This window comes from Halyomorpha halys, unplaced genomic scaffold, assembly GCF_000696795.3.
Source record: "Halyomorpha halys isolate HHAL.00 unplaced genomic scaffold, Hhal_1.1 Scaffold214.1, whole genome shotgun sequence".
NCBI lineage: Eukaryota > Metazoa > Arthropoda > Insecta > Hemiptera > Pentatomidae > Halyomorpha > Halyomorpha halys.
The window spans coordinates 226498-244136 of NW_027110944.1; the positions used below are offsets into that span (position 1 = coordinate 226498).

At 35.6% G+C, this 17639-nt stretch overlaps 3 protein-coding genes across 3 annotated transcripts in view; 1 reads left to right on the plus strand and 2 right to left on the minus strand.

Moving 5' to 3' along the window:
* The window catches only part of LOC106679677 (oxysterol binding protein), a 53225-nt gene extending 47973 nt beyond the window's left edge, over positions 1-5252 (minus strand). The window contains exon 1 of the mRNA XM_067049063.1: positions 4804-5252. Within this exon, the coding sequence (XP_066905164.1) occupies positions 4804-4928 (125 nt within the window). The 5' untranslated portion in view covers positions 4929-5252. The remainder of the gene's footprint in view (positions 1-4803) is intronic.
* A 4020-nt stretch (positions 5253-9272) lies between these two features.
* LOC106679668 (uncharacterized) lies at positions 9273-9764 on the minus strand. Its single transcript, XM_014418949.1, has one exon. It carries the CDS (start codon positions 9762-9764, stop codon positions 9273-9275), a length of 492 nt encoding a protein of 163 aa, XP_014274435.1.
* Positions 9765-12650: 2886 nt separating this feature from the next.
* LOC106679689 (protein lethal(2)essential for life) overlaps positions 12651-17639 on the plus strand; it is a 30665-nt gene continuing 25676 nt past the window's right edge. Inside the window, exon 1 of the mRNA XM_014418987.2 lies at positions 12651-12775. The gene's annotated coding sequence lies outside the window, so the exon portion shown is untranslated. The remainder of the gene's footprint in view (positions 12776-17639) is intronic.

Below are 17639 nucleotides of genomic sequence, written 5' to 3' on the forward strand. Positions count from 1 at the left end.
AGGCACACATTATATGGATATTATAAATAAATTAGCGTTTTAGTTTTTATGTGGTTTTTTATATAATATAGAATTAATTCAGTCAAAGTGTTTATAATTATAAAAGAAAATATTTTTATATAATAAAAAGAATAGAAATGGTTTTTGAAAAATTGTTAATTTTAGCTTTCATTGTTCATCTTTGTGGTTAATGGAGGTAAGAGAAAATTATTTTATAGTCTATATGGTTGTTATCATAATGGAAGATAACCTTCAGGAAGGTAATTATTCTCCTAAAATGTATGACTAGTAACAAGTTTTTATTGATTAAATGGCATTAATATTATTATATAATAGCAAGAATGACAATAAAGGAGAAAATTATATGTTATATATAGGTTTTTGTTATCAAGTAAATAGTTTATAAATAGTTCTTAAGTATATATGATATATTAGTGTTGTAAGCACATGTTTATGGTTTTGTTGAATTTGTTTTTTAGCAGCCTGAAGATGGGGGAAATCTCCCGAAACGTTGTTGTTGTGTTGCTGATGATATGAAATAAATTATTGTATTTTAATAAGGAAGAATTGTGTCATACACTAAATCCAGTTTAATTCCATAAGACTCTTCCAGTAAATGATCATTAAGTTTAAAATATTGTTTTGCTTATCTTTGTTGTTCTTTGCTGACCGCACCCCCTGACCAACTTCTTCAATCAGTAATCAATAGTCAACTATCTATACCTCATTATAAAACCTAGAACTATCCTCAGCAGGAAGTAGAAGATTCTGCATCAAAATTAAATTCAATAATTTCAATTTTGAAAGTGTAACCACAGTTGTGTATTACGGTTCTGCTGTAAATAATGAGAATCTGAATAGCAAGGAAGTTAACAGCAGAATTATGGCTGATGTGAGAGCCAACAGTGTAAAACTTCTCAAATCTCAGCTGGTATTAACAGTAACTAAATAAAAATTATATAAATCTCTCATAAGACCAGTAGTCACCTATGAAGAAGAAACATGGTGCTCGAATCAAGAAGTTTCAATAACAAGGAGTGATCGAAAGAAAAGGTATAAAAGGGATTTACGAAGGAACATGAATTAACGATGAAAGAAAAATTAAGAGCAACACTTAGATTAAGAATTTATTGAGGGATAAGAATTTCATTAAAACTATCTGGCAGAACAGGTGGTAAAAATGAAACATAGAAAAGTTACATAGGAAAATGTTGGAGGTACACTCAAGTGGGAAAAGGATAAAGGGAAGAACAAGAACCATGTGGAAGAATGAAGTGGAGTGATTTATAAGAAAACTGAGTCCATAATTGGAAGAAAGAGGTGCTGGACAGGGAAAAATGGAAAATAAAAACCGAGGAGGTCAAGTAAGGGTTGATTTTTTGAAGCTGGAAAATGAGGAACTTGCCATCCTTTTACAGTTAATAATGGATTTTATCCAAACTTAGGGGAAAATAGGATCAGTACTACTTAAAACACAAGACATCAAGATAGTCAATACACCTCTAATCAATCCCTCAAGTATAGAAATTCTGAAACTTGTTCGTTGCACATCTTTGTTGCTCTCCTGAATAAAGTCTGAATCACTACCAAGGAAATCAAGATACCTCAAGAGTGTGATGTGAGTTAATAATAAAAAAAAGAATTTAAGTACCACCCAAAATGGATTCTTTGAAACATTGCTGCATAATATTGCAAGCCTCCTTTCACAGCATGTATTCTGGAGAAGTTTGGTTCAGTCTGAACACAGAGTAGTTAGTTTTACTGTGGTCTGATATGGTTTTTGTTATATTTTTCTATGAATGGATGAGACGTTACTTTAAAACTAATTAAAGATTTAAATGAACAACTGCTCCTGGATATTGGAAATAGAAATATTGAAACAGATGAGACTTATAAAGGACTCTCCACCAGAGATACTCATGATCAGGAAGATTAAAATTGTATAAATCAACTTTAACTTACTGATCTTACACCCTTTACATGGTCAATATTAATAATGATTCTGGGGAACATTTAATGCTGGAATTAGTTATAGGCAATATTATGTGAAAACAAATGTATCACAAATGACATTAAACCAGATCAGAATTAGCTAAGATTTGAGCTTTAGATCCATGTGTATTTTTAAAATATGTTAGTAGGTTTCCATGGAAACTCGTTTTATCTTGAGCATTACAAATAAAAGAACAGAATCACTACCTCGCTGCCTTATTGATCACTAAATTTCAAAAATTACAATACCTACGAATATGAAATTATTAATGTTCGTTCCTCTTATGGTCTAGATATACAATAATGCTGGCTGAAGGGGTAATAAAGTTCTCTAAAAAATATTTAAAAAAAAGTTTGAACCGTATGGTAATAAAATTCTCTGAAAAAATTGGAATTGAGAATAATTTAAACTGTTTATAGAAGGTTTCCACCATAACCCAATCTCTTTAAATATATATAAAAGGGAATGTCCGTATGTTTGTCTCTACTAAATTAAAAACTAATGGACTGATATAAAAGCATTTTTTTTTTTGTTTTTTTTTGCAAACCATGCCCTATGTTGAAATTATGGTCGACTTAGTAGAAAGATAGCTATGGTTTCCATGGTGCAGAGATAGACTACCTATAGCTCCATAATTAGTCCCTTTGAGACGGAATTGTCTTTCCCATTCCCCAGACTATAATTCAGGTTCAAGGACAATGATAACTTGGTCTGGATCCTTGGGGCTGTTCGGGGTCACCAGATACTTGAGGACCTATATTTCTTTCCATGGACCATACCTCTAGGCGATTATTGGATATCAGGAAAACTACAATATGATCCCTGATTAAAATTCACAGGGTAGGGTCATCACTATTACGGTCTCTGTGAGTTACCTCTAATAGAGTGACAGGCCTCACAAACCTGAGGAAGGGAAAGGGAAGAAGTATGGGTTTCTGACATGAGAGATCACACTTCCAAGTTTTGATGTAGCTTAACTTTGAATACCAATTACAAGGACCTTAATCCACCAGGCTATCCTGGCCCCGTACATACATTCATACACTCAAATGTAGTGAAGCTATGTATGTTAGATAGAAAAATCTTGATTTTCATCTTGATAGTATAACTGTAAATTGACTCACCTTACATAGGATCCATCCCGGAGGGCAAAAAAAAAAAATCTAGTGCAGTGCATGGATCACATAAGTTTTGTTTATTTTCCTACATATTTCAAGTACACTTTAATTTCTGCTCAAGTAGAGCTACTGGGAGTGATGTGGAACTGAAGGTCCTATGTTTTTTCTTCACTAACTCTACAGTTATTTTGTACTAAACAAATACTGTTAAATTACACTATAGAGGGACATCTGTAGCAGAGGGAGTTTAGGTATAGATCTTTACAACCCCGTAACTGCAGCGGCACCAGTTTGAATCTGGCCCCTAGGCCTAGAGGCAACTTTTATTTTTGTGGCGGTAACCTGCACATTACCCTCCCTCCTACCAGGAAGAGGTCATAAAAAAAATTACATGATAGAAATGAATGGTGCACCTGGAAACAATTATTTATAAATTCTTAGAGGAAGCCATGTAAATACTTAGAGGAAGCCATTTTAAAATTTGGCATTAAAACCCTGTAGCTCCACTCCAATAAGACGATTTAACTCTGCATTGATACAATGAATTAAATCAAAATCTTTAGAGCTATTTTTAAGGAAATGAAAAAAAATTAAAACATCAATTATACAAATGACCCTTCTAGTAAGTTCATTTAACAAAAAAGTTGCAACAGCATTTTAAGTATATTTCAACCTTAAATACATAATTTCAGTTTTGTAAAACTTATGTAATTATACTTGTACAATTTATGAGTTAGGCTGTTCAGACACATACAAACACAGAGACCATTCTACAATTTATTTATTTGGACTCTGGGAATATTAAAACTTTTATTTTCATTGAAAACTCAGATTCCAAATGTATCACCATCACAATACCTTCCCATACTACAAAGCTCAAATATAGGTAAGTGAAAGTAAAAAAAAAAAAATTAACAAGATTCAATAGTGTAAAGGTAACAGAATAAATTTTGTATAATTATTAACTTATTAAAAGCTATAAGATAGTTGAGAGGGTCGACAGTGAACTCTTTAATTACATAATTTAGAAAACAAATATAAATTAAACTTCATTCATATTCAGAATACCATGGGGTGAGTACTACTACTAGGTTTTGTAGGATAGGTTTCATCAGGTTATGTCCACAACATACTACAACTAAATAAATAATTAAGTGTTAAGGTCGATACACAGGTGAATAATTTTAAAAAATAAACAGGCAAATCACAAAGGAAACAATTCCATTTTATAACTAAATAAGACAATACATCAAGTTTCCTCATGAAGTAAAACTGTAGTTACTAAGTTGTAGTATTCATAATAGTACTCACAATACTATTTTGTGGTATCTTAACTTAAATGAAGCCAAAAAAGACTAAAACTAAACCAAGGTAGTTTTAATCCAGTTTTGGTTTGACTAATTGATGATTTTCTTTTCAAAATATCATCTCAAATTGACAATAAACAAAAATATATGTTATGTATCAATGAGTGGTTTCGATGATTAATAATCAATCCAAAATTAACACTGTTTATCAAAATATAGGTCCAGGTAGTGTATGAGTATGTTCAGTAATAATTTAAAATTCAGTGGAACAATGAACCAACCAAGAAATTTTATAAGCATAATTCAACTTTTGTTCTAGACAAATATTTTGATGAACAGTGAACTAGTCTAAAATTTCCAATCTAGTAAAGAAAAATCCACAAACCTATAATAAGATAGAAGTCCTTCTGACAAAACAAACCAACGTCTTTGATATCCTCTCAAATAATTTGTCCATTTACTAAGCCATCCCTTCATTTCAGCTTCAGTATGAGCCTTACTCTCAGACATGTTTAATAGACTGATTATGGGATATGCAAATATTAGTGTTAGAATAGTAATTTGATTTATCAGAAAAATAAAATGATTATTAGAACCACTTTAGGATTAACATGGTACTCCAGCCACTTTAACTTTTAACAAAAAACATTGCAGTACAGCTGTCCAACTAAGCTAATTATGTTATAAAAACAGGCAGAATTATATCAAAATTTATTTTAAAAAGAAATTTCTTTTGAATCACAAAAATCGTATTCTATACATGGGTCAGTGTTTAAAATGTACGATACCCAATTTCAATACAGCACCCAAACATCAGCTGACAACCTTACACGCGGAACGAGTCCATCAAAACATAGAGACAATCTTGTCCAGATAAATTCATCAAATACTTCATCATTAATAAAACCTCATTGTTTAAGTGAACTTTCAAATTAATAGTGACTAGAAATGTCTTGTTCATTAGGAAGTGTTAAGAAAATAAATATAGTCAATTAAAATGAAATATATTTTAAATAATATGTCTAGCATTCTCTATCCCCATCGAAGCTAATTTCATAAAATTTATTGCTCACATTTTAATCCATAGTCAATTATGACTGATTGGATACTTTCGTACGGGCTATTTTCCAACTTCAGTTCTATTTATGAAAAAACAACCAAAACTCTATAAAAATTAAATCTTTCGTTTCAATCTTTTTTGTTTTTATAGCCTTCCGGCAATGCTCCCACACACATATTATCATGGTTTTCTTGATATTGAACGAACAGAAGCTCTTAGAACGATTTTATTTGATAAAGGTGATCTGACTTTAACTTTAAAAAAAGACGGAAAAACTTTAAAAAATATAAAAAGGAAAAATTCCTAACTGGCTAGTTAATTATTCACAAATTTCGCTTCTAATTCAGCTTTTTAAGGCATATCAATAGTTTGAATCTAAATGATTTTATTTTTCAGATCTCATTCTCCTTGAGGCCAATATTTCCTTCTCATTTTGAGCTTTTAACGATTAATTGTCATGAAGTTCAGAGGTTAGGCTGAAGATACGATAAGAATTGTGAGTTGTGTAAATAGAAGAATTGTCTTTTACTACGTGTTCCTGTTATAACGATAAAGATGACTCTTTAGTTACGTTCTTTATTTGTCAACACAACAATATTTACACTTGACATATAAAACAAAACATTCATAATTATTATTAACAGAAATATTCAGTTTTGTTTTTACAGCAAAAAAAAAATAACCTAGTTTGTCATTGTTAATTAGCATTAATTGATCATATGGCGAGAGGTTTCAAATGGGTTTGCCAATAAAACAAATGTAAAATACTGAAACATTAAATGAATTATAAATAAAAATAGATTTAAAAGAAATATACTAGGGAAATAAAAATGTTGATAATAATTTCGACAGAGGCGAGCCCATTTCAAACGTCTCTTTGTTAACGTCGATTAGTGCCGCTGAAGACGTTGATCTAATAATAATAATCTTGCCACCACAGTCTAAATCAGAAGACTGTGTGAATAGGAAAATTTTGTAAAGAGAAGAATTTTATTTGTTTTGTTTTTGTGAAGCAAATCATGTTTATTACTATTGGGTTTACGAGAAATCATACGTAAACTGGCATGAGGGAGTTATATTCAGAGTGTGTGTATTATTAATCTTAATACTAAACTACCCCTGTCAACGATACCAGTTAGTGAGTTTAGTTATACTCAGAGTATGTTTTTTTTTGGTTGACTCTACCGACCATGTAAATCTTTGGTTGCTCTTCAGACTTCTTCACGCCTACCTTGAGCTTGGCCGTCTTGGGCTACTGCTTTCCAGTTTGCTGCATGCAGCCCTTTCTTATCTTGTCGACTCTATCCATCCATCTGGTTTTTGTCCATCCACGTGGTCTCTTGCGAGCTATACTGGCATTCATTGTTGTGTAGATTCGTCCTAATGGATTGCTTCGAGCCACTGTCTCCTGATCTTAAGCTCCTTGCCTTCATATCGTGAGATATTGACTGACCAGTTTCTGCAAAGAGTTTTCCTGTGTTATGCCTCTGCAATTGCTGCACTCATATCTGGAGCCCTTCCTTAGGATAGGACAGATCAGGCCTATGTTCCAGGCCTCTGGTATCCTTTCCCCCACCGATATTTTTGGTTCCATAGCTTGTCTCTTAGAGGTTCTTCGCAATCTTAGAACAGCTCCTATCTTTCTATCCCTTTGGCCATCCTTCTTTTAAGTCTGTCGACAGATATTTAAGCATCCAGAATATCCGATTTTTCCACCTGTAGTGGGTCGAGGTCCTCAGCATGATTCATTTTTTCATCTTTTTCTCGCATTTACGTGCTTATACCCTACTCTTTCTTTCCTTTTGTCTGCGTAGAACAGCTGATATTTCTTCCTGCCAGTTATCCCCAAATTTAATTATCTTAATACTAAACCCTCCTTGTCAACAATGCCAGAATGTATATATAGGATTAAGAAGCAGAATAGTATAGTCTTAAAGTTGAACTTGTGCGTCCCATTTTCCCTTTTTTGATAGGTTTTCTCTCGGCTAAACTTAACTGGTGCCGAAACTCAGAACCTGTAAATAGTGTAAAAAACATGATACCGGGAAAATTTTTTTTTCTTTTCCTTTTCTTTCTTTATTGTTCATTGTCTGTGCTTTTAATTTAACAAATTTTAACATGGCTACTAATGGAATCTTAAGACCGGCTGTCCTGACGTTACCCACTAATCCAGCAGTGGTACCAATGGTAGAAGTGTTACTGAAACTAGAAATCCCGCCACTAACGGTGTGTTCGCAGTCGGTGTCTCTTCTTGTGTCGCCTTGGGTGGGTGTCGGTCGTATTTGGTGCTGAGGCACACCTCACAGTTCCCGATTATCTCCTGAATCATTTTCCGGATATTCCACCAGAAATATTTTCTTCGCAGGGCTTGGTAGGTCTCATTCAAGCCCCGGTGATTGGTCTTCCCCATGTGTTATGCCAAGGTGACCTCCCTCTATTGATCTCCGTCCTGAATGGCTTCCAACATCATTATCTGTTTTGTGTATAGATGTGATAATTCCTGACACCCGGTGCCGACCAAATAGTGGTGATCGAGTTCTTCTCATATTCAACGAAGTCCATCTTCATGGGTCCGGAAGTTCTTGTTTTCCAAATTATTTGGTGTGATTTATCATACACCACCTACTCGAGCTCTTCCATCTCCGTTGGTCTTCCCTTGGTCGAGCTTTCGTTCTCCTGGTCGTTCCCCGTCGTGCTTTGCGTTTCTTCTTCCACTGGCGTCCATTCTCGCAAAAACTGTCTCACCTCTCCTGACGTCTGTGGTTGTTCCTCCTCTATTGCATTAACAGTGATTGCGCGGGATAGCCAGTCAGCAACTACATTTTCTTTTCCTGGTTTGTACTGGATAACGATGTTGTACTGGTTGAGCAGTTCCTTCCATCTGGTGACTCTAACCGAGGACTCTTTAAGCTTCCCAAATCATTGAAGCGCTCAGTGATCAGTATGTACCCAGAATTTCCTCCCGAAAACCCCTATGTTCTACCGAAACAAGCGAAAATGTTCTACCGCCCACACAATGCCTAACAGTTCTCGCTCAAGTGCGCTGTACCTTGTCTCTGCATCTGTTAACCGCCTGCTAGCGTACGCCACAGGTCACTCTCCACCTTCGCAATCCTGCGACAGTACCGCTCCCAACGCGTACTCACTTGCGTCCGTGGTGATGATAAATGTACGTTCTAAGTCTGGGAATGCCAACACAGGTTCCTTCTGAAGCGCCTCCATGCATTTCCAAATGTTTTCCATCATATCGGGCATCACTTGCACCCTGTTCCCCTTTTTCAGAAGGTTGTACCAAGTATGTTGTCTGGTACCAAATACCTGGCCCTTGCCTGTACGAATCGTCTATAGTAGTTCAGAGCGCCTAACAATCTCCTGATTCCCTTAACATCCGTTGGAATCGCCATTTTCCTGATCGCTTCTACCTTATTTGCGACTTTCGTCTACCGTGTTCTCATTAAGGCCCTGGTAATCAATTACTACCCATTACTTTTCTCTCTTGTCTCTCGGTGTGCCCTTCTTTCGCACTGCCCATAGAGGTCTATTGTATGGGGAGGTACTATCTATGATGATGCCCTGTTTCTTTAGATTCCCTAACTCTTCCCGGATATGCTGTCTAAGCGCATGTGGATACCTCCTCTCTTTTACGTAAGTAATTTTATCTTGTTAGGGTAAGGGGATTTGGTGCATTGTTTGTCCGGTCGCCCCCAGTAACTCTCCCTCTATGATGAAAATATTTGCATATGTGTCCTTTATTTCTTGTCTCCAATTCCTCCCCCCCCCTCTTGTGGGGGGGATCACGGATCACACCTATCCGTTTGTTTTCTCCCATTCGAAGCTCGCGACACCGATATCTCCTCTTCCCTCCTCTTCCTTCTTCCCTCTGTTCCTGAGGCTTCTGTTGCTTCTGAGGTTTCACTAGAGGACTCACTACGTCTATACTCCTTTCGTCTTCTCCGCCGTATCCGCTGCAATATTTCCATCGGTTCTCCTGGTTCCGTCTCTGCCCTTCTGTACATATAAGGACACTGTCGTGCTATTTGGCCTTCATTGCCACACTCAAAGCACCTAGTGCGGGGGCATTGGGCCACCAGGTGTCCTACTTTTCCGCACCCATGGCACTTCCTGTCTTCTTTCCCTCCTCCATTGCGTACCCTGCCCTGGTTCGGTCGCCCTTCTCTACCCGTACCTCTATCTTTACCACTATCCCTGGGTTCTTCTCTTCCATGGTGTTGACGGATTCCTTGAGCGGTGGTACGGTACTCTGTTCCATCCTCAATCATCAACATCCTTTTTTTACCCCCCTTACCCATACGGGGTTCGGCAACAATAGGGTAGTGCGTTAGGATTGCACATGCCACTGCTGCCAATAAAAATATTTTTTTTTTATACTTTATTTCCATAAATATATACAAAATTATTTGGTGGGACCATTAAATTTTTTGGGGACAATTTTTTATAAACGTGGTGCAGCCCAGTACTCGGTTGAGTGCCTAAGATGGGGCCACACCTTATCCTTCAGGATCCGTCCGGTAGGTCCAACACGCCTGGTCCGCATACGTCCGGTTTTCACCTCCACTACGCAGCCTAGTACAGTCCTCCTGGTCTCATCGTGCTTCTTCGCTGTCATCTTTGTCATCTTCCATTGGTGGCTCGCCGATCCCGGGATCCAAGCCCTTCCCAATGTAAAGTGCGTTGCCCCGACCACCTCCCTCCACCCATAGATGAATTCCCTGAGGAACGGGTAGTTCTCCTCCATCAGACGGGGAAAGTCCGACACGGCGAGGGTGAAAATCCCGGTTTTTCTCGTTAACCTGGCACGGTGTCCGTCCATCGCGGTGCAGTTTCTGGGACCCCACACGTCGGGTACCGGGGGTAGATGTTCTTTCCGAAGCTTTGCAGCTTTCCTTTGAGGAATGGTCTTAGGCTATGTTCTATCATATGCTCCAGGACCTTGCTGATAACAGGGAGGAGGCATATGGGCCGATAGGCCTTAGGCGATTCCTTATCCTTCCATCCCCCTTTGTAGAGCAATCTCAAGTGTGTAATCCTCCACCTGCTAGGAAAGTACCCCTTATCCAAGCACTCGTTGAAGATGTCCAACAGCTCCTCCTCGATATATGGGGCACTGTTCCTGAGGATTGCACCATCCAAGGCGTCAAGTCCCGGAGCCCTCCCAATCCTCTGCCTTTCCACGGCAAGACCTCCCATAAGTCCCACGGTGGGCATAGGTCGGTACCTAGTGGGTATGACGTGGTGCGTCTCACCATACTCTCCTCTTCACTGTCCTGGGACGGATCATTCTTGGAGTATGTATAGTCAATATACATCATCGTCGTTTCTTCCAGGGTGGTTGGCTGGGCCCCTCCAACTTTGATGCCAGCCATCATTTGTATTGGCTTCACCTTACCCAGCGCTACCCTGTACGGAATGCCCCAGGGATTCTTCTCCGACTCCTCGACGATGAACTCATCCCAGGGCTTCTTCTTATGGTGACGCACGCCGTTTCGGTGTACGGTATACCTATGCTTGCTTTCCTCTCGGAGTGCAGCTCTCCTCTCTTCATCTCTGCACTCCTGGTACCTGCGCCTGGCCCTATAATACTCTCTCTTCAGCTGCGTCAGGGCTGGCATCCACCATCCATCATCGACTTCCATCCTTGCATCCTGCTCTCTAGCGCTCGCGTCGATCATGTCTTGAGCACATTCCACAAATGTGCGGTCCCGGGGTAAACCTTCCCTTTTATTTGTCTCCTTGGCCAGTTGCACCTTCATTATGGAGTCGATGAAATCATCTTCCAACTGACTAAATCCGCTCCAACAGCCTCTCTCATCTTTTTTGTGGCCAGAATAAACTGGCCTAACAGCGTGACTGCGTATTGTCCGTTAGACTGCCCGTTCTTTCTCCTCTCCCATAGCATGTAGAAAATGTCTTCCTCTGGGGGCCATCTGCCTCCTCCATAGACCTTCTTTAATCTTTCCTTCACTACTGGCCATGCTGTTTCCTCGTCTGCCTGAATATGGTTCAAAATACTTCGCTTGATCCGGGATATGAGCGCTGCCTTGAGAGAAATTGCGTCATTCTTGTCTAGTAACTCGTCCGAGACTTTGGCTGCCAACCTCTCCATGATGCGATCTCCACCTTTAATAAAGTGTTTTAACTCACCGTTTTCGCCTGAGAACCGCTCCAAGTCTGAGATGGCTTTTTTAATATCCTGAGAGGTTACTGCTCACACTTTTATTTTAGCCTACATATTGGGGTGAGCAGCCGCGAGAGTGGTCTCTGGGCTGCAGGAACTCCGGTTGCCGGTTGCTGGGACCTGTAGAACTGGCGACCTTACTGCGAGTTGTGGTTAACCATCACCATTAACCATCTTGGTTAGTAAAAAAAAAAAGTGATAATATATGAGAAATAAAAGAAAGGAAACCCGAAGGAAGAAAGAGAAAAAAAAACCTTGATGAGAGAACAGTGTAAAAAAAAAAAAAAATCTTCAATCAGTGAACAGAGTTTCCGGGTCTCGGCACCACTTTCGAGCAGTTGGACTGAAAGACTTTAAAAAAGGGAACAGAATTGTAACACACGCTTACTAGAAAGATACTGCTTTATTATCTCTGTGTGGCTTCTTATACACATTATTGGGGTTTATTACATGGAGAGTTAGGATTAGGGTTGTATACAGGCCTTGTCCAACCATAACTTATATATATAGATATATATATAAGGAAATTAAAAAAAAAATCAAAATTAATGGCCACCAAATCAATTACCAAAGACTTATTGATTATCCATTAAGTGAATTTCAAAATTAAATTTGGAATTAGAAAAATATTATTCATTATAAACAGAAATGAACGGCGCTGGATATTTGCATGCGCTCTTAACCATTGGTCCATAAGAGAAAAAAATTGCATTTCTCGTTTAAACAACAATTTATTTTTTTAGAAATTTAACCTTCATTTATCCACAAACACGAAAAATGAAAATGAGTTCGATTTCTTCTACCTTACTATGATTTTGATAACAATAAAAAAAAAAAAGCCTACTTAATATCCCATTGCGAAATATTTCGCTATCTGTTGATAAATATCAAATATGATCAAATGACAAAAAATAGTTCTTTCTTCTCAAAATTATTATTGGGCAACTCACCCCAAGATTAAGAATAGCTCTAAATGAGTAATCTTCTATGTAAAAGACACCGAATCCGCAATAGTGTGGGATGTTGTAGTATTAATAGCTTAGAACCGTTCCCAATGTGTCAGTAGCTTTCAGGCGTCTGCTTCTGCTCTACTTCAATAGGGTAAGTTAATTTTTTAATGTACTTGATAATTTTTATTAATTATGGTATAAATTTAAATATCAAAATAATTTCCGGGATTTTATGGATAAATAAAAATTATTAATTAACTATATTACTGATGAATGTAGCTTACTGATGTTAACAATTGTAAATTGTTAAATGTTTGTTTTTGTATTATTAGACTTATGAACATCATGTGATGGTATATCAAGTGCGCCAACCTCTTCAAATCTTTATACACCAACACCCATTGACTCGCTACAAACAAACATGAAATATACACGTTTCCTTACTTGGTAATGTGGAGATTGTTGATGTTTTATATTTTTGGAAACAACGGATTATTTTTTCGAATTGAACTGATAAAGATAATGAGAGAGGCTATACGAATAGTTCTGATTGTAGGAGAAAAATCCAAAAACATTAAGAAGGATTAATTATACATCAAAAGTTTAGAAGCCTTTTCTTAAATAGAAGAAATCTTTCAACCGGAAATGATATAAAATTTATTTGATTATCTTATTACTGAGTGTTGACAAAAAACTAGTTGCTTTGTTTTAAACGTTTTTCAGAACCAGTTTTTGTCTTCTTATTATTACTAGTTTAGTATGTTAAAATTTTTATCTGTGGTACCTGCTGAAAACATAATGACCTTATAGATAAATCATGTAACTCTTTTGCAAAGAAATAATTTTTTTTTTACCGTTAATAATACAAAACAGATCAACTTCAAATAACACTTAGAAACAATGCCAAAAGATTATTGTAAACACTGCATTTCTAAAACCTTATCGGGACTAATTAATAAGTTTTAGTTTTCTAAAAAGCTTATCAATTAATCTTATCGATACATTTCACTCTACATTATCTTTATTAATTTATTAACAGAAAATTGGATGGTTATATATCTCGGACTTATAAATATGTTTTAGTTTTTTAAAAAACTTATCAATTAATCTTAATAAATTTCACTCTTCGTTATAGTTATTTATTTATTAACTTTAAATTGGATAATTACCTATTATGGACTAATAAATAAGTTTTAGTTTTTTAAAACCTTATCAAATAATCTTATAAATAAATTTCACTCTTTATTAAATTTATTAATTTATTTACTCTAAATTGGATGGTTACTTATTACGGATATATTTTACTTTTCAATATTAAAATGAAAACATTGGAACAAGAAATACGATAGATTGATAATTGAGAAATTATTAAAGCCATTAAACATGTATCCAGATGTCAGGCAAAATTAAATATTTAATTGTCTCATAACTTTTAAAACATGTACAGTAATTGAACTTTTTTTCATTTATTTCTACTTTTTAATATTATTAGGGAAAAAAAGCTGCAAATTATTACACTGTGATTCATTATTTCCATATTGTATACCCACTTTAAAAATATTATTCTGTTTTGCATCAATAGGTTTTAGCATGATTCCAAAACTTTATATTTTTCCCTTATCTTCGTAAATGGCCGATGTACGTACGTATGAAAAGTTTAATCGGACGCCACTTTAATTTGAAAAGGCGATTTGTAATTTCTAGGTTCATTGATGACCATAGGATTATATTCAGGTATTGTTTAAAAAACAAATTTAATACACGAAAAAAAGAGTAAAGATATGAACATTGAAATGATAACCTTGTTTGAAAAATTTTCTAGATGAGCTTTTTTTAGGCAATTTTTGGAAGATACAGTTACGTTGGGTCTTTCGATTGCGATTATATAACTAACCAGACTACAATTAAGTTCAGGCATTATCAGAATTTAAACTTACATAGGATCCGATAAATACAGATCATAGTAAATTTCATTTCAACTAACTAATAAATAATAAATAAATAAAAAACTGTTTTTGAGTACTTTACTAAAAAACAGTACAGTAAAAATAATTATTTGATGAACCTTTAAGGGACTTTTATCTAACTTTCTAATTTTATTTCTTTTTTTTTTTAACTTTCGCTGATTAATCATTTGGTGCTATTTGAGAGTCAAGAAGTTTTGTTTAGTTTCTTCCAATAATTAAGTAATAATATATTTTTCTTTTTCTTAGTATTTTCACTTAATAATTATTTTGACTACTTTTCTTTTGTCACAAATGTTACACTTTTGGAGGTGGAAGGTATTTTGTTTTAGACAAGGAAATTTCTGAATTACGAGATATGTTAATTGTAATCCAATGCAGAAGGAATTGGCGATTGAAAAAATCAGAAAAAAAGTTTACTAAATTTAAATAAAAAAGAAATCGATGAATCTTACTACAAGCTAGAAGACTGATAGGATAAGTCATCGAGGGATAGGAAGAGGTTTTTTTATTTATTTATTTATTTTTTTTTAATTATATTTACAAATGTACAAAAATACATCAAGTAAATTTGAGGAAATCATAATGGTATGGTACAAGCATGTAGAGAAACTACCCAATGGTAGCACTCTAAAAACATTTTTACAATATAAGGTCCCGAGACCATCTTCTTTTCAGAGGCCTCGGAGGATTGTCCGGAATAAAAGAGGAAGCAAGATTAGAAACTAATGGGTTTGAGTGATTAGGGAGTTTGTCATGGAAGGATTGATATCTGGTTCGGGCTAGATCGGTTACAAATGGAACATTAAGGTCTTTGTGGATGATTTTATTTGTGACAAAGTAGGGAGCATTTAGGATTTTATGAAGGATTTTGGATTGTAAGGATTGGATACGAGAGGAATTCGAAGGTTTAGTGGAGCCCCAGAGCTCAACACCGTATGTCCAGATAGGCCATATAATTGTCATGTAAATCAGTCTTTTGTACTGAATTGGAAGTTTGGACCGTTTGTCTAGTAAGTGCTGTAATAGTCGAAATGGACGTGCAGTTTCCTGTCTTTTCAGTCTTGTGTTAGGATTCCAGGTTAGTCGTTTGTTCAGATGTAGTCCTAGGTAGCGGATCTGTTTGACAAGGATAAGAGCAACTATATTAAAGGAAACTGTAGGGCAGTCGGTAGGTTTACGACGAAGGGTAAAGGTGATTTGATGGGATTAAATAAAATTAAAATAAAAAAAAAAACAGTAAACTTTAAATAAAATTAAAGTTTAAAAAAGTATCCTTTGATGGAGGACTATCTGAATAAAGGTTACTATCGTTATCAAACATCATAGTAACCCACAATACAAAAAACCTTTGACGCATTGGAATCTGAAAAGGTTGGAACAATCTTCAGGTCTCGATCTTATCCAGCAATTCTATGATTTATGTTATAATAAATTGAAAATAGCCGAATAATAAGGAACATTTACTAACCATGTTTAAAACGATAATTGTACGAAGCAACAAAGGAAATAATGAATAATGAAAATCTATGAACCAATTAATTTCTTAAACATTTTTTAATATTATTTATTTTTTTAATAAATATAATGTATATTTGATTGAGCGTAAGTTAATTTGAAGATGATCAGGGCTGTGGTAAAGAAGAAAAAAAATATTAATCAACAATTTAATCAAAAATATTAATCAACAATACAACGTTTCCTGTCGACGTTTGACCTGCGTTGTAGTTTGTAGCTGAGATCTCAAAACTGGCATTTAAGGAGTATCTGTTAACACTTTCACCTAACAGCCCCGACGAAGACCCTCTGCATAGGTCGAAACGTCAATAGAAAATAATAAATATAAATAATACTGTAGCCCTGACCATCTATTTTAAATATAAAATATTTATCTCATTCGGCAACTTAGTTAAGATTATTAGCTTCATAAAGAAATTTCATAGTTATTTAAAAAAAAAAAAAAAAAGTGAACTAAATTGTTGTCGATTTTGTGAATAATATTCGGAAAATCTAGAAGTCTTGAGACTGCAGAATATACAGAGAATATCGAATTATATATTTAAAAGTTTTTTTAAAATTTATTTAATGTAATTTACAACTATACAAAATAATACAATAAGTAAATATGTTGTATGTTTTATATATACTTGAAAATCTTGGGAAGGAACCACCCATCGGTGGTACTTCAAACATTAATTTAAATTAGAAGGTCCCGTAGCCATCTTCTTTTCAGACACCTCGGAGGATTATCAGGGATTGTTAAGGATGAAAGATTAAGAATTAATGGGTTAGGATGGTTAAGGAGTTTGGAATGAAAAGATGCATATCTGTTTTGGGCCAAATCTGCAACGAAAGGGATGTTAAGGTCTTTGTGAATGAGTTTATTTGTAACGTAATAAGGAGCATCGTAAGGATTTTGGATTGTAAGGATTGGATACGGGAGGAATTTTATGGTTTGGTGGAGCCCCAGAGCTCAATTATGTATGTCCAAATTGGTCTGATTATTGTAGTGTATACTAATTTTTTGTAGTGAATGGGGAGCATAGAGCGTTTGTCAAGTAACTGTTGTAGCTATCGGAATCTACGAGCAGTTTCTTGTCGTTTCAGTCTTGTGTGTGGATTCCAAATAAGTCTCTTGTCAAGATGGAGTCCTAAGTATCGAATCTGTTCAACAGGCATTAGTGGATAGGATACTGTAGGACAGGAGGGTAGAGGTTTACGACGGAGAGTAAAGGTGATCTTGTGGGATTCGTTTGGATTTATTTTGATTCTCCAGTTTTGACACCATTCTTCAATAGATGTTATGTTATTTTAAAGATAGATCAGTATTATATACATCTGGGGCATTAGTCATGCCATCCGAAAACGTCCTTATTATAGATTAAGCTAGTGGAACTGCTTGATTGGATCGTTCATTGCATCCGCAACAATAAGTTGTGGTTACAGACGAGAAGCTGGAACGAGTTGTCACTGACAGATACTAACTGATTTTGAGTGTGCGCATGCGCTAGTTAGCAAATGAACATATGCTACTTCGTGTCCCACAATAGA

Coding starts and splice junctions, on each gene's coding strand:
- LOC106679668 (XM_014418949.1), bottom strand. CDS start 9,764: ATGTTGATGATTGAGGATGGAACAGAGTACCGTACCACCGCTCAAGGA.